This window comes from Cannabis sativa, chromosome X (assembly GCF_029168945.1).
Source record: "Cannabis sativa cultivar Pink pepper isolate KNU-18-1 chromosome X, ASM2916894v1, whole genome shotgun sequence".
Taxonomy (NCBI): Eukaryota; Viridiplantae; Streptophyta; class Magnoliopsida; order Rosales; family Cannabaceae; genus Cannabis; species Cannabis sativa.
Genome location: NC_083610.1, coordinates 32,850,749 through 32,877,658, shown reverse-complemented (window position 1 = coordinate 32,877,658; position 26,910 = coordinate 32,850,749). Strand labels below are relative to the sequence as shown.

General features: G+C 32.1%; 3 protein-coding genes across 9 annotated transcripts; 1 reads left to right on the top strand and 2 right to left on the bottom strand.

Moving 5' to 3' along the window:
- Positions 1–562: 562 nt before the first annotated feature.
- Positions 563–8,269, bottom strand: LOC115712025 (uncharacterized). Of its 5 annotated transcripts, none has more exons than XM_030640232.2 (20): positions 7,851–8,269; positions 7,217–7,283; positions 6,908–7,012; positions 6,680–6,736; positions 6,482–6,552; positions 6,049–6,148; positions 5,752–5,822; positions 5,561–5,661; positions 5,375–5,478; positions 5,192–5,245; positions 4,751–4,806; positions 4,534–4,572; positions 4,291–4,435; positions 3,854–4,032; positions 3,687–3,754; positions 3,444–3,516; positions 3,291–3,352; positions 2,022–2,949; positions 1,437–1,727; positions 563–1,141 (listed from the first exon to the last, which is right to left on the bottom strand). In XM_030640232.2, the coding sequence occupies exons 2-20, from the start codon at positions 7,277–7,279 to the stop codon at positions 856–858; spliced, it is 2,853 nt and encodes a 950-aa protein (XP_030496092.2). In that variant the 5' UTR covers positions 7,280–7,283; positions 7,851–8,269; the 3' UTR covers positions 563–855. The 5 variants fall into 5 exon arrangements, with proteins under 5 accessions (XP_030496092.2, XP_060963325.1, XP_030496101.1 ...); XM_061107342.1 differs by lacking the exon at positions 7,851–8,269 and adding an exon at positions 7,410–7,813; XM_030640241.2 differs by lacking the exons at positions 7,217–7,283; positions 7,851–8,269 and having other exon boundaries at positions 6,895–7,012.
- A 7,406-nt stretch (positions 8,270–15,675) lies between these two features.
- On the top strand, positions 15,676–18,252 carry LOC115712015 (pentatricopeptide repeat-containing protein At1g05670, mitochondrial). Of its 2 annotated transcripts, XM_061106943.1 has the most exons (3): positions 15,676–16,541; positions 16,619–17,868; positions 17,965–18,252. In XM_061106943.1, the coding sequence occupies exons 1-2, from the start codon at positions 16,452–16,454 to the stop codon at positions 17,639–17,641; spliced, it is 1,113 nt and encodes a 370-aa protein (XP_060962926.1). In that variant the 5' UTR covers positions 15,676–16,451; the 3' UTR covers positions 17,642–17,868; positions 17,965–18,252. The 2 variants fall into 2 exon arrangements, with proteins under 2 accessions (XP_060962926.1, XP_030496081.2); XM_030640221.2 differs by having other exon boundaries at positions 15,676–17,868.
- A 44-nt stretch (positions 18,253–18,296) lies between these two features.
- LOC115712000 (uncharacterized) lies at positions 18,297–22,768 on the bottom strand. Of its 2 annotated transcripts, XM_030640210.2 has the most exons (10): positions 22,648–22,762; positions 22,315–22,500; positions 20,978–21,577; positions 20,207–20,545; positions 19,727–20,110; positions 19,573–19,631; positions 19,333–19,444; positions 19,110–19,205; positions 18,748–18,791; positions 18,297–18,639 (listed from the first exon to the last, which is right to left on the bottom strand). In XM_030640210.2, exons 2-10 carry the CDS (start codon positions 22,435–22,437, stop codon positions 18,612–18,614), a joined length of 1,785 nt encoding a protein of 594 aa, XP_030496070.2. In that variant the 5' UTR covers positions 22,438–22,500; positions 22,648–22,762; the 3' UTR covers positions 18,297–18,611. The 2 variants fall into 2 exon arrangements, with proteins under 2 accessions (XP_030496070.2, XP_030496062.2); XM_030640202.2 differs by having other exon boundaries at positions 22,315–22,768.
- Between the last annotated feature and the right edge of the window lie 4,142 nt (positions 22,769–26,910).

The following is a 26,910-nucleotide window of genomic DNA, read 5'->3' as shown; positions in this document are numbered from 1 at the left end:
ACACGAACATTAAATGTCATCTAAATTTATTTATTCGTGTCATTTTTGAATTATGTCGTCATATCATCATATCGTGTCACGAATTGTAACGCTACTACAAAGTGTACTGCACCGCTACAGTAGCATTAAAATCAGTCCAAAATTAATGTCACTACATTGCACAATAGAGTGTGAATTGGGCAGCTTGTGTAGTTGAGCAAATATTTTGCGCAGATGAGGCCCTGTGTAATTTATATCATGGGGATATAAATATACTCTTCAAACTTTCAACGGTGATAGTAAATTATGGCTACCAATATTATCACTACACATTTTAAACAGAACATATTCAAAACATTTGACTATCAACATAACCTAAACAAGTGAATTTAATGAGAGTTTTTTTATTTTTACACTTCAAAACATTTTTTTTTTTTCTATATAAAAACTCCTATTACAACTAGCACTACAACTTAAATCGCAATAAAAAAATCGTATAGAAATTTCTATTACAACTAACACTGCAACCACTTTGGAAACTCTTACCGTAAATTAAAAAAAAAAAGTTAAAAGAAACAGTATATTGAAATAATTCCTCATTTAATAAATTACAAAACATGTAATTAGAAATTTAGGTTCAAAGTTATACAAACAGAATAATCAAGGGTCATTATTAATATCACCGTGTGATTCAAATAATTTCTGTAACAATCCAAGCGAAACAGAATCACTAAACAGGCTTTAATTGTTTGTCCCCGATCGTACAATTGTGCCAATGGTGGCATTTAATCGTTTTTTTCACACTTTGTAAAATTATTTTTTTAGAAATCATGAAATATATATATATGGTTCTATTGTATAATTTGACCAAAAGAATCAGTGTGAGTGTGAGAATCTTCTGCAGGTTAATTCGTATAGCATCTGTGGAAAGCCTTTGGCTTCCTCCTCTGGGAGCTTCAAGAGGCTTGCAACTTTGGAAAATGCAGCATGTTGTCTAGCATATGAATGGTCTTCTTTTACGTCTTTGTAATTCATTTCTTGTTTAGTGATCTTGGGCTTTGTCAAGGCCCATTGCATGGCCCATATGGCCAATGGACGCATGTAGCAGAGAGATCTGTATCGGTCATCTACGTTCCAACTTTCCGGAGTCTGAAATGAGTATCTGCAACCAAAAATCATTTGATAAAATTGGGGTCAACTGACTTGGACAGCATGAACGTGAGTCATATACACAAAATATGGTAGATGTGAAAAAGGGTTCAAGTCCCGGATTGCTGCTTAAAGAGGAAGAAATAAAGTCTCTAGCTGCTTAGCTAAAGAGAAAACTAATAAGATGCAAGCAAATTTGTAAATTGAGATGTGGACTCCTGTGGACTTTGGTATAAATAAATATATGGTAATTCTCCTCATTTTTAAAGTGTCGCTTTCTTAATTTAACACCTAATGAAATTACTAACCCAAGGCCTTGTTGAGACCAGGCTGCTTGGTGAACACCGGCTGCAGTCTTGAATGCCATTTCAACCATTCCCTCCTGAATCATCGTAGCAGCAACAGAATACGTTACGCCAGCCCATATTTCCTTTGATTGCATAGCCGACTTGTCAACTCTTCCGTCAGGCAGCATTCCGTTCACAGCTCCACGTGAACCTCCTTTCATTTTTAGCACATTGAAACTGTAAACTTTCTCAAGTGCAAGCTTCACTTTGTCTTCATCAACAATTGGCGAAAGACCACACACTTCGGCATACCTATACGAGTATAAAACGAGTATCAGCATGAAAAGTGCATATCCAAAATCCATATATATGACACAAAATCTAAGTAAATTTCTGGTTGAAAATAAAAATTGTGAACAGTAAGTGTTCCACCTAATAGTTTACTGATTCTCTTGTGATCAAAATCAAATCAAGAAGTGAAATCATAACAATGCAAACTTAGGGCCGCCATAGTTTTATAATCTTTCCAGAAATTGATACGTATAATTATAAGGTCTTAGGAGGTGGTAAGCAAACACACTTGTCTTTTTTTAACTGAATACTTACCATTGTCCAGCCAACTGATCAGCCTGAATAGACGAACTTGAACTACCATTGCTATTATCATAATTGAAGTAGGAACCATTCCATAAAGTGTCATAGACACCTCTTGCCTTTTGATATCTAATCCAAAAGTAGTTTGCAGATGCTTCATCTCCAACCTCATGAGCCATGGCCGAAGCAGCCTGGAGAGCGGCCACCCACAGGCCACCACAGTATGCACTAACACCAGTAACAGACCATGCATCATATGTCTGATCAGGAAACCCTTCATTCTCAATCATTCCATCTCCATCCTTGTCAAATTGATCCATGAAAGCCATTGCCATGTAGACCGAGGGCCAAACAGCTTTGGCAAAACTTTTGTCACCAGTAGCAACCACATCCCTGTAAACTTGGAGAACAAACTTTGAGTTTAAGTCTTTCCATCTGTCTGTGTTAAACAAATTGTAAGCATTTAACTCAAACCAAGGATCGTTTAATCCTATATCGTGTGGAACAGCACCAATAGCTTTTCGTGGAACCATTTTCCCATCACTCATGATCTTCATACGGCTAGGATCATGCATCATTACAGCTGCTGCAAAGTCTCTCTGGATGGTTAGTTCAAGTTTTGGAAATAGCATTAGTAGAGAAAAAGATGAATAAAAATGGACATCATAGGTATTCCACATTATGTATTCTTGTCCTTCAAGATAAAGGAATTGTCCTATATTTTCTTCTTCATCATTGAGCAAATATGCTCCGAAAGCAGAATTTTTCATAGCAGGACCATGTATTTGCTCAAGGACAGATGTCATCCTTTCAAGGATTTCAACAGCAGTATCATTGTTACGGGACATGTCTATGGTGTCTTTGGCAATTAGTTTGGGACTTCTAAGGGAGAATTTTGTTTCTCCAACAGTTGATATACGTTGCAATGCATGCGATCCATCTGCAAAGAGAAAAGTGTTAGGCCTTAGGATAAATAAAAAGGGTATATGGGTCACTGTAATAAGGGGTATTGGGAGAGTATATATAGGAGACTCTAAGAAGGGTTTTAGGGGGAATGATTTTAGTTAAGTGAGCTCTTAGCTCTTGGGAGAGAGCTGGGTCTCAAATACCCAGCAACATTGTCATCCTCTTTTTCTATATCAATATACAACTCACTATTTTCCTATAATTGCTATTGTTATACTAAATTGATAGAAAATTCCTATCAAAAAGTTGCCGTTTCATAAATAGAGTGGAACCAGATATTTCTCCTCCTAAGAGGTATTTGAATTCCGTAAATACCTGTCCAAATTGTCCCTCCTGCATTGAGATAATAGAGCTCGTTGAAAAGAGTGATTGGATACCTGCGGAGACACTTCTCACCGTTTAAATTTTTTCCAAAAAGCTGCATCTATTTACTTTACTATAATATAAATCATATATTTGATCAAGTACCATTCAGGAACCCTTTTGTCTTCAAGAATAGGTCTTTGCCATTCTTCTATTTGAGATTCCCAATCAGCATGCTCTGTTTTAGAAGTAGAAAATCAATTGTGTGATTTGTCAGTTCACAAGTTACAAACTGCAAAATCTTCTGTTTAGTTCAATGAAAATTGTCAGAAAATTGTCTATCCTATATAAATATGTTCATGTATTATTTTCTTAAATAATAAAACAAAGTTGCGCAAGTAGTACTACCAAGGATGGCATCGCGGGCAATATTGGCAGCTGCATCACCATGAGAACCATAAAATTTTGTGTACCGCCTACCATTTAAGCTTATGTTAGCAAATTTTATAACTAAACACAAGCAATGAGGTATACTCTTTAGTCAGACTGAAGTGACTAGAGATTGAGATATCTACCTATGATAAGTTTTCTCTATGAATCTCACTTCTGGGCAGTCCCATGCCAATGAAAATGTCACAGAGCGTACAGCACCAGATGGGATAGTCAAAGTTGCTGCTATGGCAGCTCCAATAGTTGACCCTGGTTTTGAAGGCACTGAAGTCTCATTGCAGTCAAGGTGATCAAACGTTCCGTACTAAATTATTTAACACATGTATTAAGTTAATAAAAGTGATTAGACCTTGGATAGATGCTTATGAACCAGAGACTAGGCATAGGATGTGTTTAAAGTTATGAAATATTGAAATGTACACTTTCAAAAAAAAAGAAAAGTTATGAAATATTTCATATAAAATTGTCACTACATAACCAATAAGAAAATTATATGTTTGTTCAGTAACGAAAATTTACATGAACATTAAAATAAAGAAAGGAGGATAGTTCAGCAGCTAACCTTTTTTATTTCATTCCACATTTCTTTTGCTGTGATACCCTTGGAACTACCAGATATTAAGAAGTAGGGGCACTTAGAAACATGGACATCATCCATTTCCTCTGCTGCTATGGCAAAAGTAACAGGAGACTGTCCATCTGCAGTTCTGAAAGTTCACGATTGGATGTGGATTAGAGATTCATCAAGATAATAAGTTGTAAAAATTTAATGAGTTACTGTTTCTTGAACTAAATTAAAGATTACTTGTGGTGTAGAAGTACTCCATGCACTCCATTCTCTGTCCTGATAAGAATTAAGCATTGAGGAATGTTTAAGTTTTAGCTTAATTAACAAAATGGGACTGAGAAACAGCATAGATCAAACGATGATGTTAAAGAAAGGCTAAGATAAAGAATGCCTTCATCTTGAAATCTGAATTATCCTTAACTAATGATACTCTTTAGTTATAATATGCCCTTACTTCATTTCTGAGTTATAATGATCACCAGAAGCTCCAGAGATCCCACCAACTGAATTCTGTATTATCAGAAACATAAATTGTTTAAAATTATAAAAGATTATGTGAATCATGCAAGTGTTTGACTCCACTTTGTCACTAAATTATACCACAATGGAAGGGCATACAGCATGAAAGAAATTTTACTCATGGGAACTGGGTTTATTATTTAGTATTCAAAGCCTATTCACAAAAAAAATTATGATGTAGTTAAGAGCTTAGGATTCATGTTCAGATGGGAAAGGAATAAAAAGTTAATGTCAGAAAAAATTGCCTAACAGAGACGAAAAAAGAATTTGATCTTGGAGTATAGTTTTACAATAACCAAGTAACAAACAAAAGCTCCTTGGTATTTAGTGGAAAGGAAACATCTGAATATGCACCATATAATCTTTCTTTACTCACAGCCCAAGTAAACATCAAGGTTACATCCGCAGAGGTCCGCCCTTTGTTAGTTACCTGAAATCATAGATAAAGAAACTTCTTAGGACTTAATTCAAAGAAAATGCTACTTTTTACAAAATTTAATAAATATATATATATATATATATATATATATATATATATAAAATATATTTCCATCCCTACCGTGAAAGTAAATGCTGATACAGGAAAACTGGTTTCTTTGTAATTGTGGGGAATAAATGGTGAAATTTGACGTGAAACAATTACAAGTTCTGGGTCAGGTTCACCTACATTTGAATATGAAGCAAAACATAAGATATTGCAAGCAATATTATAAGTTCTGCCAAACAGAACACTAAAGTCTAATACCATCATAGACTGTCCAAGCTCTGGGAAATAGAGCATGGTATGTACACTTCTCTGCATCCAAATTCCAATCCCATGATTCAATGCCAGAATTTTTGAATTCTCTGGATAACAATCACTAGTCAATTTAGTTGAGATGTCATTTCAAAAACCTTAAAGAGTATAAATCAAGTCCTGCACACCAAATAACTCACTTGGCCACCTCTAGGCTCTTAGGGCATAATACAGTTGAGTATCTCTCACCACTGGGCCGTTTAACAAAAACCTGCGAAGCAAGGGAATTCTGATGGTCAGTTTGTATTAAAACATTTAGGTAAAGCAAAATTAGCTGCTAAAAAAATATGTTACATGTTGATAGTACTTGATAAATCATTTCTCCAGACATGGTGAATCATAAAATGCTAATCTCAAATCAGTGTCCAACACTTCTATAATCTGATTACTGTCTATGTTTTTGGAAGCTATATTTGAACCAATGAAGAAAAACTCACTGAAAACTGATTTGCTAAAACTGGGACTTCCTCATATTTTGTGGGAAATAGTTGAAAACGCTGAAACTCGCCTCTGTAACTTCTTCCAATGCTTCCTGCACTAAAGTTCATGGTTTCAGCCGTAAGAATAAATCAGAGAATGAACTTCAAATCAAAGTTTCGCTATACTTTGACTACTAAGTGAAAAGTGTTGGTTTTCCTTGTGAGAATCATCTTTAATGTTATGTTTTCATCAACTAAGATTTCTCAGTTTCTTGTGAAAACCATCATCAGCTAAAGTCTCCAACAACTAATGTTACTGGACGTGTACTATTCTTAGAGTTGATTTAACAGGATTACTGGAATTTCAACTACATATATGTCACCTATAACTATTTGTGATTACAAATCGGCAGCAACATTAAGTTGTTTTCTGTGGGGAATGAGTACCTACCCAATACCACCTAAAGGAACACCGTGGTTACTTGTAATATGGCGCTTCTTGAACATGTCAAACATTGATATCTGAAATTTGGTAGGAAAAGGTGAATGTGAAGGAAAATATAGCTGAATACAGAATTCTTATCTTCATACAAACGAAAAAGATACCAAATCATTAGTTTCAAATTTCAACTTGAAGTGAGATGATTACTTTTCCTTCTGCTGCTTCTTGTCTAACAAGTCTCAACATCCGAATACCAAGAGGGGCCTTCAGAGTTCATAAAATTACACAAAGTACAGAAACTAGTTATAAAATTGGAGAATAATCTAATAAGAAAAAGAGATCGCTGATCTCAAGTAATTAAATTATAACAAAATATAAACTTCTTCATCCTTTCCTAGAAAAGTCAAGAAAGTCACATATACATTTTCCCTTTACCATCTGAACTGTCTCACTAAAATTGACAGAGAACTCTGAAGGAACTTTTTCAATACTGTCTAATTTCCGTTGCCAAGTCAGGGCAGCAGGTTTCCCAGGATTAACCTAATATTAATGAACACAAAAAAAAAAAAAAAATAATTAGTAAAAGGTACATTACTACAAATACATAAATTTGACTAAAAAAAAGCACTCTTTATAGGTAATACAACTAGACAATCAGTTAAACAAAATAAGATGAACACAAATTTCAATTTGAATATAGAGATATATTGCAAATATACATAAGCAGAATACATATTAGCTTACCTTGTGTGAAGAAAACTGAGAAGGAAGTTCAATTTCGCACTCTTCTTCATAACCATTTTCCATTTTCCTAAAGAATCATATAGAAAAAAGCAACGATTTACACAAAATCTTTCTAAAAGTAAACTATCTCCACACTAGAAGAAACTTAAGAGTAAAAAAATTGATCTAGTAAATATAGAATATTGCACTGTACATTTTATAGCAGTACAAACAAACATTAATTCAATGATATTTCAGGAAGACCCAACTTCATAACAAGAATATATATTTATATATATATGCTCAAGAGATAATGTACTACTAGTACTTGTCTTTACAGGAAATCAAATTCCCATTTTAAGGATCAAACATGTGGTGGTATTAATGGACCACTAGACAATTTGATTTGCCCTTTTATCACTTTCCATTCTCAAAGCTTTAACCCATCATTTTTTGCCATAAAACAGCCATCATAAATACAAATATCCCATTACAATCTTTCTGATTAATCAATCTTATTCAAAGAAACAACGGATTCCCAGATTATTCACTTTGAAGCCGATTTCTGTCAGAACGAACAGATGCCAAATCTAACATAACTGAACTGATAGAAGCAGAAACTGAATAATTCATCGGAGAGAAAATTAATTAATACCTTTTTTGAAAAAAAAAATAAAAAATTGAGGCTATCAATTTGAGCAGACAACCAAGCGAAATGAGGGCAACTAAGAGAAAAGCAGAGATAACATTTAAAATGTATATACAATAATACAAGTGAATAATGTTTTTTTTTTTTTTATATATATATATATATAAAGACTATTTTATATATAAATATATATTGGGAACTAGGGGACGGCCAATGGGAGCGGTTGGGAAGCTGGAACTTGGAACTGGAAGTGGGTCGTACACGAGCTTCGGTTTGTTAGATATTTTTCTTTTGAGGATGGATTTGTTAGATATTAATATTATAACATTTCTTCAATCTTACTCTTCTTTTCTTTTGTTTTTTCTTTTTCTTTTATAAAAAAAAAGTAAAGAATTGATTATTCAATCATCGAATTTTTGTAGAAGAAGTATTACTAGTTCTAACTTTGGCTTCCCTAGAACTTCAAGTCTTCACGTGACATATTCATTATATATATATATACTAGTAAAAAATTACGTGCGAGACACGTATACTAAATTTTATGCTAGGTATTTTTTATTATATTAAAAGGTAATACACTTAAAAATGTTTATCTCATCTTGGTTCAACTCAATTTTATGTTGTTCCCATAGGATTGTGTGTTAGATATGAGCTTAGAAGAATAGTATTCGTTAGAATGGGTGCCAGCAATGGCGGTGCTGATGTGAGTTTTATCTTCTGGGAAAAATCTAGCTACTCCGACATTACAATTACACCTAACCTTTCAAAATGAGCATCATCAAAAATTCAAGGATTATAAATTGAAAAGGATATCTTGTTACTTTTGGTGTGCCCAACAAACTCTCTAACGGATGACATTATATTTCGCATATCCTAAAGCTGTTTAAAAGTAAAGCCAAGGGAATAGAAGACTTACTCAAATAAATAATTACTTGAGCAACAAAGGATAACTCGCTAATAGAACACTGAATATTACACCCAAATAAACAAAAAGTGAGGAATCGCAGCAGAGAGGCCATGAATCACGGCATAGAAGATGAGGCAATAATTCAATAGCAATATAGGGTTTGAGGGTTTGAGATTTAGAAAAAGAAATTATAAATGATTATCCTAAATAATCACGATTGGTTGCTCATCCTTTTGGGGTTAGTTATTTTATTGAGAATTTTCAGAGATTGTGTTTCCGGTTAGGTTTATACGATTAAAATTTAAAAGTAATATTAATGTATTTAAAAATTAATATTAAAATACATTTTCATAAAAAAAATTATTATTTTTGAATAGAAAATTATTTTAAAAAAAAAGTTACCCATAAATTTCTTATAAACCCGATTAAAATTTAAAAGTAATATTAATTTATTTAAAAATTAATATTAAAATACATCTTAATAAAAAAATATATTATTTTTGAATAGAAAATTATTTTAAAAAAAAATTATTCATGAATTTCTCATAAACGCAAGAATTCAGTTATATAGGCACACTTTATATAGAATAGATATTCTATGTAAAGTGTGTCTATATAACTGAAATTTTTGGTTTATGAAAAATTCGTAACTTTTTATTTTTATTTAATAAAATATTAAAATATTATTTATATATAATAAAATAATAATAAAACAAATCTTATTAATATTTGAACTGATATTTAGCATATTTCAACTCTATATATAATCACAACTATAACTCAAAAAATTAAAAAAATATATATATATAAAATAAATTGAACCTTAAACCGCATATACAATTAGTTTGTTGAGAGAGATCAGGAAAAGAACGAATTATATATGGAATTTTTTTTTACCAAATCATTTAGGTTTCCTCTAGCTATTTATCTTCATTTATATATTTTTTTTCAATCGCAGTCCACTCCCACTATTCAATGAACAGAGCAAGCAAATTCTTATTGTCATCTAGATGGATGAGTGAATCTGCAAAAAATGGAGGATCTGTCGCAAATTCGCTGTGAGAAATTCAAAAAAATCGTCCCCCAATTTCAGGTTCTGATCTAATTGGGTCTTCTTTTTATTCGTAAATTATACCCCAATTTTTAAGATTAATTTTTCATTTTCTAACATTTTGGGATTTTTGTCTCCTTATTAAATCTTTTCAAATCTGCATTGTTTCTATCAAAATTAATGAGCTCACATCGTTGTTGTGTTATACGGAGACTAAACTATGCCATTTGTTATGTTTAACCTTCACATCAAAAAACATGTTGTTATATTCTATATTTGGATTATGTTAAAAATTTGATCTTATGAATACGTTTAATTAGCTTAATGTGTTTTACTATGCAGTATATTCATATACAGTCCTTTTTCTTTTCTATCTTCGAAAGGATTAGTTAATAAATATAATATATAGCTTTTTTTTTTTAAATAATATATAGCTTTTTTTCACTCTCTCTAATATGAAATAACAAAAAAAAAAAAAACTGAATTATCCATGCGCGTTGGGTCCACATGAGTCAAAAAAATCATAAAATTATCCTTTACAAAAATATACACTGATATTTTTAAAAAAAAATTTTGATGATCTTAAAAAATATTATAAAAATAATATCAAAACAAAAAAAAAATTACTTACCCTAATTTCGTTTTATCTTAAGAAAAAAGAAAATTAATTTTCTAATTATTTTTTTTTTCACAGGAAAAAATATTTTCGTGTACTGGTGTCCAATTAATGGATTATACTGCAGAGGTGTAGTTTTAAAGAAATAAAATAACTTTACTTGTCTTTCATAAGTAAATTTTTTTAATTAAATTAATTATGCACACCATGTCTAATTATCTTAAATGAAAATAAATAACTATTTGCAGGAACACCGCCATAATAGAAACTTTTCATTTTTTTTTTCTTTTTTTGATCAATTTTTTTTTTCTTTTTGAGTAAAGATAAATATGAAATTTTAATCGCATAGAGTTTTATTTTAATAAAATATATTATTTAAAATAATTTAATAGTATTTTGTTATAGAATACTATCACTTTTTGTTAAACATGGTTTTCACTTTTTGTCGACACTACCATATTCAATTTATCAACGAAAAAATGGACAATCCAGATATATGCGGACCCGGCTAGAATGAAAAGTGCAAAATACAAAAATTACACTATTGTCTCTATCGAAGCAAATGAAGATTGAAATCCACCAATGACTATCATTAGTTTTTTTATCTACAATTTTTAGACAAATGATATCTTCAATTATCAATAATTTAGAGATTGATTTTTAATTTTCTTTTTATCTTACACCCATTTAAGTAATGTTTCTTTAAGTATTGGAACATTAATTTTTAATTTATTTTTGGATTAACTTAAGAACATATTTAAATCATCAAGCTTTCTTAAACACTAATATATTGCATTCGGTATTCACTTTTAATTGACAACATTATAAAATATAATATTTAGATACACATAATAATAATCTCACCTAATAATATAATTAATAATATTTTTTCTTTAATTTTTAATTGTATCACTTTCAAATAACATAGAAAAAAACTAGCATAAATTTAGTATACGTGTCTCGCACGTAGTTTTTTACTAGTATTCATTATATATATATATATACTAGTAAAAAGCTACGTGCGAGGCACGTATACTAAATTTTATGCTAATTTTTTTCTATGTTATTTGAAAGTTATACAATTAAAAATTAAAGAAAAAATATTATTAGTTATTATGTGAGATTATTATTATGTGTATAGGAAGAAATCACAAATTAATTAATCTTATAATCTTAACTTTAATCAAATAGGGTTTTAAATATATGAACAATAAATAATCACATAAAAATAAAAAAATAATTATTTGAATAAAGAATTCAATATACACAGTTATATATATGAATCCCATTATTCAAAAATAATTATTCAATATATGAACAATAATTTGTCACGCTAACTTCAGTTACCATAATCGAAAAAGGTTTAAGTGAACTAAATAATGACTAAGAAGATCTAAATTACAAAATGAAAATAACATGTCTATATGAGTATGATTTTTTTGCTATATAAGCATGATTGATCTAAGAGAAAATAGATAAACCTATAAACATATAAATATATTTAATATTAATTTTGACAAAGAAACAATTCAATTATAAACAATTCTAAATATCAGCTTGACAATTTTAACACACTAATTACTTATTAAATAACCATAATGTATACATCATGATAATTTTGTATTATTTGATATCAAATGATAGAGATTATTGAGGTTTTCAACTATTGAAAATACACTATGATAAAAAAGTAATGCTCATTAATTGTATATTTCAAAGAAACCCTAATTTCCATGAATGTCCCTAATAAGATATAAACAATAAAGTTGTAAATTAAAAAAAAAAAGTAGCAAAATTTCAGTTAATATAAGAAATAGAACAAATTGAAGATTTATACAATACTGGAATTTGAACTCTTAAAGACCATTAGCGAATGGGCAAAACTCGTTAGATCCCCTAGTAGAACACTACCTTAATGGTCTGAACACAAAAATTGTAGAAATCAAAATATGAATAAATTAGTATCATCAACAAAAGGAAAATTAAAGGGAAAGGACTTAATAATTACGTGACAAATAATTATTAATTGAATTAAAAAATTAAAATTATAAGATTAATTCAAATTATTGTTCATATATTGATTCTAGAAAGCGTAAAATTAAGATTATAATATTAATTGAATTAAACTTTTTGATATTAGCAAAATTGTTGCTTTAATTTTTCATCACACTGGAAACATATTGTTTTAGCTCTATTAGACAATCATATTTTCCCTCCTAAAAAGTCATTTTTTTTTATAATTGAAAGATGTGATGTTTGAGTAATTACATGTATCGTGTAATTGAAGATTTGATGTTGAGTCATTTTTTTGTTTTTATTTAATGATGTTTCTTTTTTTTTTTTTGAATTTAATGAGATTTATTTTATTTTTATTTTATTATATATAAATAAAAAGTGACCCATGAATTTCTCATAAACCATTCTATTTTTAATAATAAACTATTTTATTTTTAATATAAATAAGATGTCACCATGAATTTCTCATAAACCAAGAATTCGGTTATATAGGCACACTTTATATAGAATAGATATATTTAGGGAAGAATTTTCATTGTCAACTATAGAGACGAGGATAGTTTGAGTTGGGCAGAGAATTGATGAAAATTTAACAAACCCGCAAAGTACTGTTAAATAAAAAAAATTAACTGCAAGATTAATTTTATATTTCTTAACCACAAACTACACCTTACTTATCTCTCAAAAAAAAAACTACACCGTACCTATGTCCGGTGCAAAATAATGTGATTAACTATAATTAAATTAATAATTTTATATATTAAATAAAAATGTAAAACAAATTCAATAAACATATTAAAGTTTTTTGGCCATACTGCTAGTAATATAAAGAAAGAATTTTTTTAGCTACTGATATTTTTGTGTGAAATTTAATATATTTTTTGTATTTTTATTGAATTTCACACAAAAATTTCAATAACAACTAACGAACCAATTTAAATCATACTCAAAATTCATATAACAATACACTTAAAAATTACCAGAGAAATCAGGAACAACTCAAATTATAAATTTTAAAAAAATAATATATAAAATAATTCTCTTAAAAAAATAAAAAAAATATTGTAATTTATCATCAAGAAATATATATCTATTTTACATTTTTTTTTTTGAACTCATATCTATTTTACATTAAACAACTATAATAATATATAAAATATTAATATTATATATATGGTGTGGTATAAATATTGAGGTTTTTTAATATTTATTTTACTTAATCTCACCGTACCGTAACCATACTACAAATAAAATTAACATACCACATCGTGCAATGCAATGCAAATAATGTGGGTCTGGTGGTTAAGCGAATATTTTACTCACTCCTAATCATCTATTGAATTTTGTAGAAGGTAGAAACAAGTATTTTTTGAACTTCACGTCTTCTTCACGTGACAATGTCATTCTATTATTTTTTATTGTCAAATATTGAAAATTGTACGCCAAATAGTATTTTTCTTCCCTTTCACAAATGTATACGTTCAACTTTGGTGGGCATTGAATAAAAGATAATGACGAGAAAATGTCATTTTACTTTTCCGCTCCAATAAAAAAAAAAAAAAAATCATCAACACTGACCTTAAAATTGGATAGACCTTAAAGAAAAATTATTACTCTTTATTTTAAAAATAGTATTTTTAAAATACTAAAAACATTCGTATATTTTTAAGGAAAAAACAATTTTTTTAGAGGCTTTAGACGAGTGGGCCTTAAACACGGGCTTAATCTGCCTTAGCTCAGGTCTAAATTTCATACCAAATGTCTCATAGAGTAGCCAGTAAGACTGAATATTTTGAGCGGGTTCGATCCGGTCCCGGGCAATCCGCCCGAACCCAACCCGATCAACCCACAAATTTCAAAAACAAAAAAAAAATATTCAGGCAGGTCAATGCAGGTTAGATTTTAAGGACCACCGGGTTTCGAGTTAAACCCGAACCTGCCCGCCAACCCAGTTATATAATATATTATAGAGGAAATTACACTCTATACCTTTTTTATATTGTCCTCTTTTATTTTTACCCTCTTTTTTAAAGTCTATCATTTTTACCTCTTTTTTTAAACATTATACCAATTTTGCCCCTATCACTTCAAGATACTCTCTAGGTAACTCTCTTATGTCAGGGTATTTTAGGTACAATACATATAAAAAGAGGTATGTTTCAAATAAATATAAAATTAGAGGTAAATTTGATTAATTGATTAATAAAAGAGGTATTTTTCAACTTACCCCTATATTATATATATTCTTATTTTTTTATTACATATATTATATATTAATTAAAAAATAAAAAATATTAAAACACCCTAACTTTTCCTTAACTTTTCAGTGGACGTTTGTGGTGGCCATGCTCTGTATGATTCCGGCAAGGGATTCGTTTGTTTTGGGCGTGCTTATGAACACCAAAGGTTTGGTGAAGCTTATTGTTCTCAACATCGGCAAGGAGAAGAAGATAATTATAACATGTTTATTTATTTTTTAAAGAGTTGATCGAGTTGACCAGGTCAACCCAGTAAACCTTTGACCCGCCAACTTGCTAACCCGTCAACTCGATCCCTATTCAGGTTCAGATTCATTCTTTTGGACTCGAAACCCAGCCAGAAGGTAACTAGTTACCTCATATTTTTTTTTCCATATTTTTTTTTTTAACTTTTTTAATAAATTTCATGGATAATTACATAAGACACTATTTTTTGTAAAAAAATTACATTTTTACGTTTAAAGAATATATATATATATATATTTTACATTTTTACGGTTTTTTATACAAACAACACGAAAACAACAAGAAAACTATATAAAAGTAACATGAAAATAACATCAAAAGAACAACAACAAAAAATAACATACAAATTATAAAAAATAAATAACAAATTAACAAGAGTACAACATAAAAAGATCATATTTTCTATAAATAAAATCAAAAAAATTGTAAAACTATTAAACATTCCGTAAAACCGTATTTGTGTTATTTTTGTGTATTTGTGAATCCCTAAATTTTACCATAAAATAACTTTTTTGATAATAAGCTTTAATTTTACAAACTTATACCTTAAAATCCATAAAAATTGAAAATTTCCCTTAAAAATTAGGAAAATTTATATAGTATACTAACTTTTGCTAATTTTTTACAAAAATACTGTCAGGCGGTATTTTTTACTTTTTTACTGTGTTTTTTTTTACAAGTTTTATACTGCAGCATACTGTGTTAAGTTTTCACTGGTATTCTACTGGTGTTTTGTAGTTGTTCTACTGTTGTTTTGAGTTGTTCTGCTTTGTGTTTTACTGGTGTTTTATAAAAACACAGTATTTTTGAAAACTTTTCCGTGTGATAATATTTTTGTAAAAGTTAATTCAAATTACAGTATTTTTGTAAATTTCCCAAAAAATTGTCTATCGAGCCCTTCAATTGATGGATCATCCACTTGGGCCCGGATTTGTGAGAAACCATGAAAGAAGAGCCCATCTGAACAAAGCAGGAAGGGAAAGCCAGGGGTTAAGGCCCGACTACTAGGGACAGTTGAGAACCGGAGGGAATCATCGTGGCGGCTTGGCCGACCTCACACTACATTCTTCACTTCTTCTTAACTCCTCTCTATTACTTTAATGGTGTATGGTGCTCTTGCTCAATGTCACCCTCTATAGCTTAGCAGTTAGCACCATGGCAATGGGAGTCCCAAGCCTGAAAAATGAGTTCAGATACTTGTCAAGGTCTCGTCTTCTCTTTTCTCTCATTTTTCATATTCCACACCCACTCCCACACCCCGCCTCACCTCTGCCCTTTCCAGCTAGCTTCTTCGCTTCAGATCAGTTTGGATCAAATTCTTTGTGTAATCTGCCAAATTCATTGATTTCTTCATCTGGGTCCTTCTCAGTTTCTGCTCCCAAATTCGCAGTATTTGGTCATGGAATGGACTTGGCGACTCCTCGCCACTGTAAGGGTTTCAGGCCATTCTCAGCTTCGTCTAGCAAAGAGCTCCCCAATTCTGGTACGCTGAAAATGTCGAATTCTTCTGAGAATGCGCGCGTTAGGAATCCCGGTCCTGAAAGAACGGGATCGAAAGCATTTTGGAAGAAAGCTTGGGAAGTTGTTGGTTGGATTAAAAGGGGTGAGAATGATTTGGAGTTCAAATTGAATGGGTTCAGTGTAAGTCTATCAAATGCTTTAATCACTCTGATTTTGCAGTTATTGAATTCAGAGAAAATTTCTGCTTTGCGTTTTTATAAATGGATTAAAGATTCAAGACCTGGTCTTGGTCGTAACTATGATATTTGCAGTTTGATAGTTGATAATTGTGGAAGATTAAAAGATTACGAGACAATGACTTGTACTTTGAATGAGTTTAGTAAAAAAGGAATTTGCTTGACTCAAAATTCATTTTTGTTCATACCGGAGTTGGCCACAGATGAGGATTCTCTTAAGAATTACGTTAGTGATGTTGTAATGATATTGAATGGAGTTGGTGGAACATGTCGATCTTCTGGAGTTGGCTCTTTGATTCAGATGTTTAGCAGCTTAGGCTCATTTAAAATGGCCAAGTTTGTAATGGAGATAACAGAGATGAACACGACTTATTACAATATCATGATTAAAGAAACATGTCGCAGATGTGATATTGAAGGTTCAAGAGCTCTAGTTCATGAAATGAGGCAACTGGGTTGTAAACCAAATGTCACAACTTACAATCTTTTTTTTAGTAACTTGTGTAAGAGCGGTGAACGTGCTGAAGAATTACTCAAGGAAATTAAAGGAATGGATTGTTCTCCCAATGAATTAACCTTTGAGATTATTATTTCTCACTTATGTAAAGTTGGCAAGTTCGATTTTGCCATAGAGCTTTTGGATAACATGATGTTGTGGGGACTCAAACCTCGGCTTACAACACATGCTGTCTTTGTCAAGGGTTTCTTTAAGGTGCGTAGATATGAGGAGGCGCATAAGTATGTGGTTGATGCAAGTTTTAAGCATAGTTACTCGAGCAACGCAGTTTACAGCTTGTTCGCAGATCTTTATCTGAAGGAAAAAGATTTGGTCAGCGCCCAAGCCATTATCTCCGAGATGATTGAAAAGGGTCTTAGGCCAAGCATTCGAGTGTGCATGACTCTGTTGAAAGGTCTCCAGAGTATAGGCAGACATGAAGAAGCTAGAGATTTGGAGAAGAGATTCTCTAGTCTTGATTTTGAGGACAGAATAACAGAAATGGGATAATTCTATGTTCGCGGAGTGATTTATACAGACACAGACAGACTTGTAACCTTTACATCTTCAGAGTATTTATATGGGCGGGAACTAATCATTTATGGGATTAACTTATCAAATTTACTATCTTGGAACTTCCTATGGCTGAAACAACAATGTCGAAAGCTTTTTGGTACAAGTTGTACAGATTAGTTTCCAATTCTATATCCTAAAGCAAACAATTCCTTGTGTTCCAGGTAAGTTAGAGAAGGATTAGCTTTTTCTATTGCTTCTTTTGGCTGCATTTTTTTTGCTTTCTGTTTTGTAAAGAGCAATCCTTATGTATCTTTCAGGGATGCGTTTTTGGCAGTCCTACGCGAGTCACCTATAAGTATAACAAGATAAATACTCAACAAAGTAGGAAAAGACAGGAGAAGCCCTTTTTCTGTACTGATCTACACTTGATATCACAATTCTTTAGCGTAAATAGATCTTCATGTTTTTTATCACTAAGAAGAATTAATATCCTTAGATTTGTAATTTTGACGTGCTTGTATTTTTCTGGGATCACTTTTGAGATACTGTGATCTTCCTGGCAATGAATGCATGGAAATTTGACCAATTTCCTTTTAAATTCAGAAGATTTATGAGTCAAACAGCTGCATATAAAACTGTACAACAATCACACGCATCAATTAGATCTCATATTGATTTATCAAGTTTTCTGTATTTTACAATGTGCACCTCGTAGTGGCTATAGATGCTATAGATGCTGGATGTTTTTAACAAAGTTATTCCTACTTGCTTCTAATTCATCTCCTCGTAGCCAATATCAGTTTACCCTATTGAATTTCATCGTATTATTGGTTTTATGTTCATTGCACGCATTTGCATCTCAAATTCTTGAAAAGCTTTCCATTCATGACAGACGTTTGTGGTCTTTCTTGGTCTCGTCCGGATGAGCTTGCGTTGCATACATTTTAGAAACAACTGCAGTTTGTCACCGCCAGCACGGCAGCATCTTGCATCTGCATGGTAACATGGCGCTATGCGCTATGATCAGTATATAAATCCAAATACACGTTGAAGTCCTGGTTCATATAAAATTCATATTAGGAATAGAGGACATTTCATACCTTTCCTTTTGAGCATGTGTCAGACTTGTGGGCTGTGTTACATTCTGGCAAGTGATGATAACATATTGTTTTAGTAGTTTATGCACAATAATAACAATAACAGTAACAATAATAATAATAATAATAATAATAATAATGTAGTTAGAGGAATTGAACACTTGTGGATATAGCTTAGATTCGATATGATGTTTTATTTTTCCCATTGAATATATGATAAAAAAAGAAATGGAAGGAGAAAGAAAATAATAAAAAGAAAAAACCGACGCTGAATCTTGTAAATGAAGTGGAAAAATATTGTCTTCAAGTTTTTGGCCCTCTTAGAATATTTAAGCAGACTAATGAAAAATTAATTAAAGACACACCTTCTGAACTGATGTTAAAGTGTTGCGACTGCTTGATGGCATGGTTGGGGCAAACTTGGAACTTCTTTCAGTTGTGCTCTTACTTTTGTCCTCTCCCTGTCGATTACATCAAATATTACTAATAAGATGACCCATTAATGAAAACCAAAGCTTGTATTCATGTCTACAATTAAAAATAAGAGCGAAACTACAGCTTGGATAATGTTTCCTGGTGTGGACATACTAGGCTACAGCTGGCATTTAAGTACTGCTTTCTCTCTTTGTCGTAACTCCTCTGTGAAGATTCAACTCTGCTACTTTGCTGTGATTTATTCATGTTATGAAGGTTTCTAGGCCTGCATTTCCCCAAACTTGAACAATTAGATTCATTTGCACAAATCTTACAGCATGAAAAAAATCTGTTTGTAAACGCAGAAATATGGCTGCCAATAAAAATTATGTTATTGTTATGAAATGATAATACCTGTTGTCAGAGCCCCTATGTTTCAAATCACCAGAAACTGTAACAGTATCCAGATTGCACTGCATAAAAAAGTTAAGATCTATATGGTCACTTGAGAAGCATTAGCAACACAGCTTATTAAAACCAACTATGAATTTACCAGTAGATTGTCTACCTGGGAAGATTGTCTATGAGCTGGTAGACTTCTCCGAACTGTGTCTGCCAAAGTTGAGTTTGCTTTTGTTTTACTAGTTTTACCACCAGTAGAAAAAGATGACTCCAACCTGTTCCTCACCAAAGAAGCACGCAGACTGGTAGTAGAACGGGAGGACACTAGAATATGTTTACGAGATGAAACAAGGATATTATTCCCCATTGCAGCTTTTGAAATGCTGCATTTTCCTACGACATTCCTGCTCTCTGCATTTGCAATGAATTTGTCACGTGGAGATAGGATTTTCTTCTCAGTTAACTTTGTATTTCTGCTTCCCAAATTTATCATGTCAGAGCCCTTATGTTCCAAATCACCAGAAACAGTATCCAGAGTATCCAGAGAGCACTGCATAAACAAGATAAGATCTATATGGTCACTGGAGAAGCACTAGCAAAACAGCTAATTAAAACTGAATTTGAATCTTAAAAGTAGATTGTCTACCTGAGCAGATTGTCTATGGCCTGGTAGACTTCTCAGAAGTTTGTCTGCCAAAGGTGAGTTTGCTTTTATTTTACCAGTTTTACCACCAGTAGAAGAAGATGACTCCAATCTGTTGCTCACCAAAGAAGCATGCAGACTTGTAGAACGGGAGGATACTTGAGTAAGTTGTTTACGAGATGAAACAAGGATAGAATTATTCCTAAATGCCGCTTTTGAAGTGCTGCACTTTCCTATGAGTTTATCATGTGGAGGTGGTTTTTTCTTCTCAGTTAACTTGATTTCCTTATTTGTATTTATGCTTCCCAAATTTGCTCTATTTTGTGAACAAGCTACATTTGCCTGGAAGAAAAAGGAGGATAAAAATGGGAAAAATTACAGAAGCAACTTCAAAGTAATTTCTTCATCAAAAACTTCAAACTTGAAGATTTTTTCATGTTCAAGGCACATTGTAAAAGCAACACCCACCAATCTACTATTAATATTATCCCATAAAAGAGTTATCATTCCATTTTACTCAAGCACAGAATGTTGCATAAAAGACAAACCTTAATTGAAATTATACACAAGGAAATACATGCAGATTTGTGTTTGTTTGGTGAAATGATGCGGAATTTCCTATTATGGACCTCAACTTTAGGACAATTTTAACTATCTAGTAAATGGATTATATGTGGGCAGGATTGTAGCAATCAAGAGTTTAAGCTTAGTCATATGTCTTATTTTTAAGTTAGTGAAAGAACTGGTAACATTTAGAACAAAGAACCAAGTTACCTGAGTTTTTGGTTTATTTGCTTTAACCTTGACTGAGTTGGCAACAAGGCTTTCAAGCTGGACGATTTCTGAGTTCTTGGTGGTGGGAGCATGTAAATTGGTAGTATGTTTAATTGGTTGCTCTGCTCCAGAAGCACATAAAGATTCATTAGTCTCATCTGGGATGCTATCATTTTCTTTATTCTTACTCAATAGCTCTCTGGTGGCTGCTGTTTGTTTCAGCACAATGCTCTCCATTGACGAATCAGAGTTGGCACCTACATCATCGTCTAGAATCTGAACTTGTCTAGCATAGCTATATTTTCTATCCTCATTTGACTGACTATCGTTAGTACTAGTTTCTAATAGTGTAACAAGCCCAGTGGTGTTTTCCTCCTGCAATTGTGATGCCTTCATTGCTCTAATTCTTTTATAGTATTCTTCAAAATAGGCCTTCTTTTGAGCAACAAATCCAAGAACCTTAAACTTTTCAAGCTCCTCTTTGCATCTGTCGTGAGAAAAAGCTGACCATTTCTCCCATGCTAGTGAATCAGCAGTAAATCTTCCAAATGATATGGAACCACTATCTCGTAGTAGTATTTCGGAGACAGATACTACAGCCTGCTTACAAACAAGAAAAACACCAAATAGTGATCACAAAAGCAAAAAACCAACTACAAACTTGGCCATTATTTTACGGCTATGTTGAAGTAACTTCTCATTCTTCAATGATTAATAACGGTGAAAACTATGAATTCAATATATATTATTAAAAACTGGGACATGTATAGTTTCAACGACTGCTTAGACATTAGATAAAATCTATTCCCTTCCTTCATTGCCAAGAAAAAAAAAACGTAAAAAAATAAAAATAAAATGAAAAAGGCCGTGCCATGGCCTTAGTTACTATTACAGAAAAGGAAAAGATTGATTTACCAAGTAATAAAAAGTTAAAAACTATACAATGTGTGATATATAAATATCTACACACATATCATCAGTACCTTATATAATCCTATTTTTATAATACCCTTTCTACATGATCACACAGGAACCCATATAAATTTGTTAGTTCTGTTAACTATTCGTGGAAACCCAACTTTTGATCTACGATCTAGTTGGCCTTGTGCAATAATTCAACTTCGTAATCACAATTTTTTTCCTCAAGATATTTTCAACACCGCAATAGGCCTAATTATAAGCTAGAATAGCCCCATATCATGATTCGCACTCAAGCATTAAATCAAGCAACACAAACTAATTTTCATCATGGAAAACTTCGAAAGCGCCAATTCTCAAAATTGATCGTAAGGAATAATAACATGAGCAAGAAAATAATAGTTAATGTAGTGGTGTACCTGTGGATTCTGGCTCTGTGATGAGGGTAGTGACAAGCTATGGCAGTGGGAGTTATGATGAAAATCAGTATCGGTAGCCATTTCCAGTAATTGACTCAAAATTCGTCTAACCCTTTTGTACATGCATTCTCATTGTTTGGATAGGTTTCTCTTGACATCCAATCACAATTTTTACCAGCAATGATACTAATGGAAGGTAGTCAAGAAAAGAGGGAAAATAGTGAGTAACTTGCAAAAGTTGGAAGCAAAGAAGAATCGAGAGAGAGAGAGAGAGATCGAGCGAGAGAGAGAGAGAGTAGTGAAAATCAAGAAGCATCAAAGAAGTAGCCAGACAGTTTTAAGTTAGTTCCTTGCTTGAACAGGAGAGCAACTCTCCGGCGCTCTTCTATATTTTCTTTCTTTCTTTTTTTTTTTTTTTTTTGTTTTCTTCGGACGTCGGTGTGGGTGAGGGTGTGGTACTGATGTGTCTTAAAAACTTTCCATGCATCTAGGTCCTACAACAGCCACGTCACCCAACTTCTTTGCACAAAATCCACTCATTGAAATACTAAACCGAGATTGGGTCATAACTATATATTTCTACTCTAAAGACTCATTGGGTACGTTTTATAACTCTATGTCTCGATAGACTTTGTTGTTTGTTAATTATTACAACTATAAGTTTTAATTAAATATGAAGTGATTGTATTATTTAATATATAATAAATGATTTTTATTAAAATAGTTAAAATCTAAAGTTCAGGGTGAGGACTTGTGGTTTGAGGTCGGGGGCAAGATTGAGATCAGGGTCCGAGTTTAGGTCGAGAGTGTGTTTGAGTTCGAGGTCTAGGTTCGAGTCTAAGGTTCGGAGTGTTGGGATTTTATGTCTTAAATAAAACCCATTTTAATATAATATTGTTTGCTATCAATAGAAGATTAGAAGTTATTTCAGTTTATATATTATTTTCATGATTATGGTTTAATATACAATTTTTGATAAATTTAGAACATATAGTTATTCACAATTACAGTAATGTCATCACAGTAAAAAGTAATTGTAATTAAATGCTTCAAAGTATAAGTCCCATGATTTATCAATGCATTGGATTTACACTGACGTGATAATCAACGATAAAGTTTACTTACACTTGGATAAGTAGTATGTCCTTTCCAGGGCATTGGTAAAATATGCTAGTATCGGATGTATGGAGTATACATCGGACTGGACCGATATTGAACTTGGATAAGATATCATAAACTTACCGTTATATATTTCTAAGTCAATATCACTTAGTTGATCTTAGATCAATAGATCTTAATCCTGAGATGGTTAGGTTTGAGCTTAACTGTGTTATTTGTGTTCTTTGACTTGTTCGTTAAAGTTGACCAATTGGATCGGTCCAATACTTACATCTTGGGAACATGGTAGTACAATTGAGTGGGAGCGCTTATCATAGATACAGAATCTATAGCTTCTATAATGACATAGAAGTGAAATGATTATTTCCTTTGAACTTGGCTTAATAGAGATAAATGGAAGAGCTCTTATTTCAATAATTATATTAGTTTACTGAAATATCTCTTATAGGAAGCTAAGTGTTTTAAGGATAAAATACATTGAAAGGTAGAGCGATAAATTTGTCCCCACTCGATGTAAATCATCTATAGAGAATCTTTGATTATTTGGATTATAACAATGGGTAATTAATAGTGTATCTATATTTGGAACATATAGAGCGTTCTATGTAATCAAGAGTGTGATTCCGAATCTATAATGGAGTCAGGAGGAATTAATAAGTTAGGGAATTTACTCGGTAAATTCTAGATCTACTTATTGGGAGCTTGATTATATAGGCTCATGGTCCCCGCACTAGTTGAGATAATATTGACTTGTAGACTCAGTTAATTGGTTTTAATTAACCAATTAGAATTTTAAATTAGACTATGTCTTGTTTATGAATTTTCACTAAGCAAGGGCTTAATTGAGAAGAAAGAAGATTTTAGCATTTATTTGTTAATTAAGAGACTTTATAATGTCTAATTAATAAATAAGTTAAATGACAATTTTATTTGATAATCTAAATGTAAAGATTGTGATGGTAGAATTAGGTGCCCTTATGTAAGATGTGTGAACAATAGGCTTCAAACTTTACCTGTTGTAAAAGCACACATATTCGATTGGGGTTTTTTTACTGGTTACGAGAAATGGACTTACCATAGTGAAGTAGAATCAAGCCCCACTAATGTAGTCAATGACCATGATGACGCTGATGATGACCCTAAAATTGACGAGATGATTCCAATAGTGGATGACTTCCTTTAGCTGTCATTTGAAATGGATGATAATCCTGATACAAATCAATAACACGACGAGTTATTTGAAGAGATTGAGGTCGAGTTGTATCCTGATTGTGATTGGATATCTTCTCTTAACTTTTTGGCAAAGTTATTGTATTTGAAAGTTAGGGGAAAGATTCCTAACAACATATTTGATGATTACTGAAGTTATTAAAACTAGCTTTTCCAAAGGAAAATAAAATTCTATCAAACTACTATGATGCCAAGAAAAGATTAAAGAAATTAGGGTTAGGGTATGAGTCAATTCATGTGTGCAAGCATAATTGCTGTTTATTTTACAATGAACATGCAAATAAAGATTCATGTCCAATTTGTGGCACTAGTAGATAGATAAATTCAGAAAATTCAGGAGCAAAAAAGGTGCCTCATAAGGTGATGCGTTATTTTCCGTTAATTTTGTGATTGAAGAGACTATATAGTTTAAGGCATACGGCAAAAATACATGGTATGGCACCACACTGATAAATCAAAAGATGACGGGGTGATGCGACACCCTGTGGATGGTGCAGCGTGGAAGGACTTTGATGCCAAACATCCTGATTTTGCTAGTGAACCTCAAAATGTTCATCTAGGTTTAGCTGCTGATGGCTTTAATCCATTTGGCAACATGAGCCAAGCTTACAGTATGTGGCCTGTAGTTTTGGCGAACTACAATCTTCCACCTTGGTTATGTATGAAAGATAATAATTTTATGTTGGCCATTCTTATTCTTGGAAAAAAATCACCGGGTATAGACATAGATGTATTTTTAAGACCCTTAGTAGATGAGTTGAAGGACTTGTGGGTTAACAGAGTAGATACGAGAGATAGTTGAACCAACACTGTGTTCAAGCTACGCGCATCTCTTCTGTGGACAGTTAATGATTTTCCAGCTCGTAGTTATTTGTCTGGTTGGAGTGGTTAGGGATACAAAGCTTGTCCCACTTGTAATGAAGATATCTCTTCAATTCGAGTAATTGGTAAGACATCTTATGTAGGTCATAGAAGATTTTTGCCAAATAACTATCGAATGAGAAGGGATACTCAATTTGACAGAAAAATTGAGAGAAGACCTCCGAGACGTTTCACTTATGAGGAAGTATTAGAACAAGTAAACAAACTCCCACCCCAACTCTCGAGAAATCATGAGCTATTTGGTGGTGTGAAGCATAGGCAAGTGGCGAAAAATCAAAATTGGAGGAAAAAAAAGCATCTTCTACGAGCTTGACTATTGGTGTTCAAACATTTTAAAAACAATATTGATGTCATGCATATTGAGAAGAATATTTGTGACAGTTTATTGGGCACAATTTTGGACAATGATAAATCCAAGGATACCACCAATGCAAGACACGATTTGAAGAAGTTATGAGTCAGAGAATGGTTGTAGATTTATGAAGATGAGAGGGGGAAGTTGTAGAAACCGCATGCTCCTTACGTTCTTAAACCTAATGATAGGCTCCAATTTTGTAAATTTATTAGAGATATGAAATTTCTAGATGGCTTTTGTTCGAATTTGAAAAAGAAAGTAAACAAAAAATTATCAAATGTTATTGGGTTAAAATCACACGACTGCCATGTAATAATGCAACAATTACTTTATGTTGGTGTTTGCAAGTTTCTCCCGAAATCTATATCGACCACCATTTCTGAATTGTACAACTTTTTCAGGCAAATTTGTTCTAGGACTATAAATATTAAAGACATGGACGTTGCTCAACAAGACCTTATTTTAATATTGTGTAAAATGGAGTCGATATTTCCTCCAACATTTTTTGACATAATGATTCATTTGGTCCTTCATTTGCCTAAAGAAGCAATTTTGGGTGGACCTGTTTTTATGAGGTGGATGTATCCATTTGAAAGGTACATGAAAATATTGAAGAACTACGTAGGAAATAAAGCACGTATTTGGTCCTTCATTTGCCTAAAGAAGAAATTTTAGGTGGACCTGTTTTTATGAGGTGGATGTATCCATTTGAAAGGTACATGAAAAAATTGAAGAACTACGTAGGAAATAAAGCACGTTCTGAAGGGTCGATAGCGGAAAGTTACATTGTAGAAGAGGCTTTGACATTTTGTTCAATGTATTTCAAGGGGGTTGAAACAAGATTTAACCGTCTTGATCGCAATGAAGATGAGGTTGTCCCTAGAAAGCTTTCTGTGTTTCAATCTCAATATCGACCCATTACAAAAGCCAATCTTCGAGCTCTTGATCGCGCAACTCGTGAACAAGTAGAGTGGTATATATTTAACAATTCACCTGAAATTCAAGCTTAC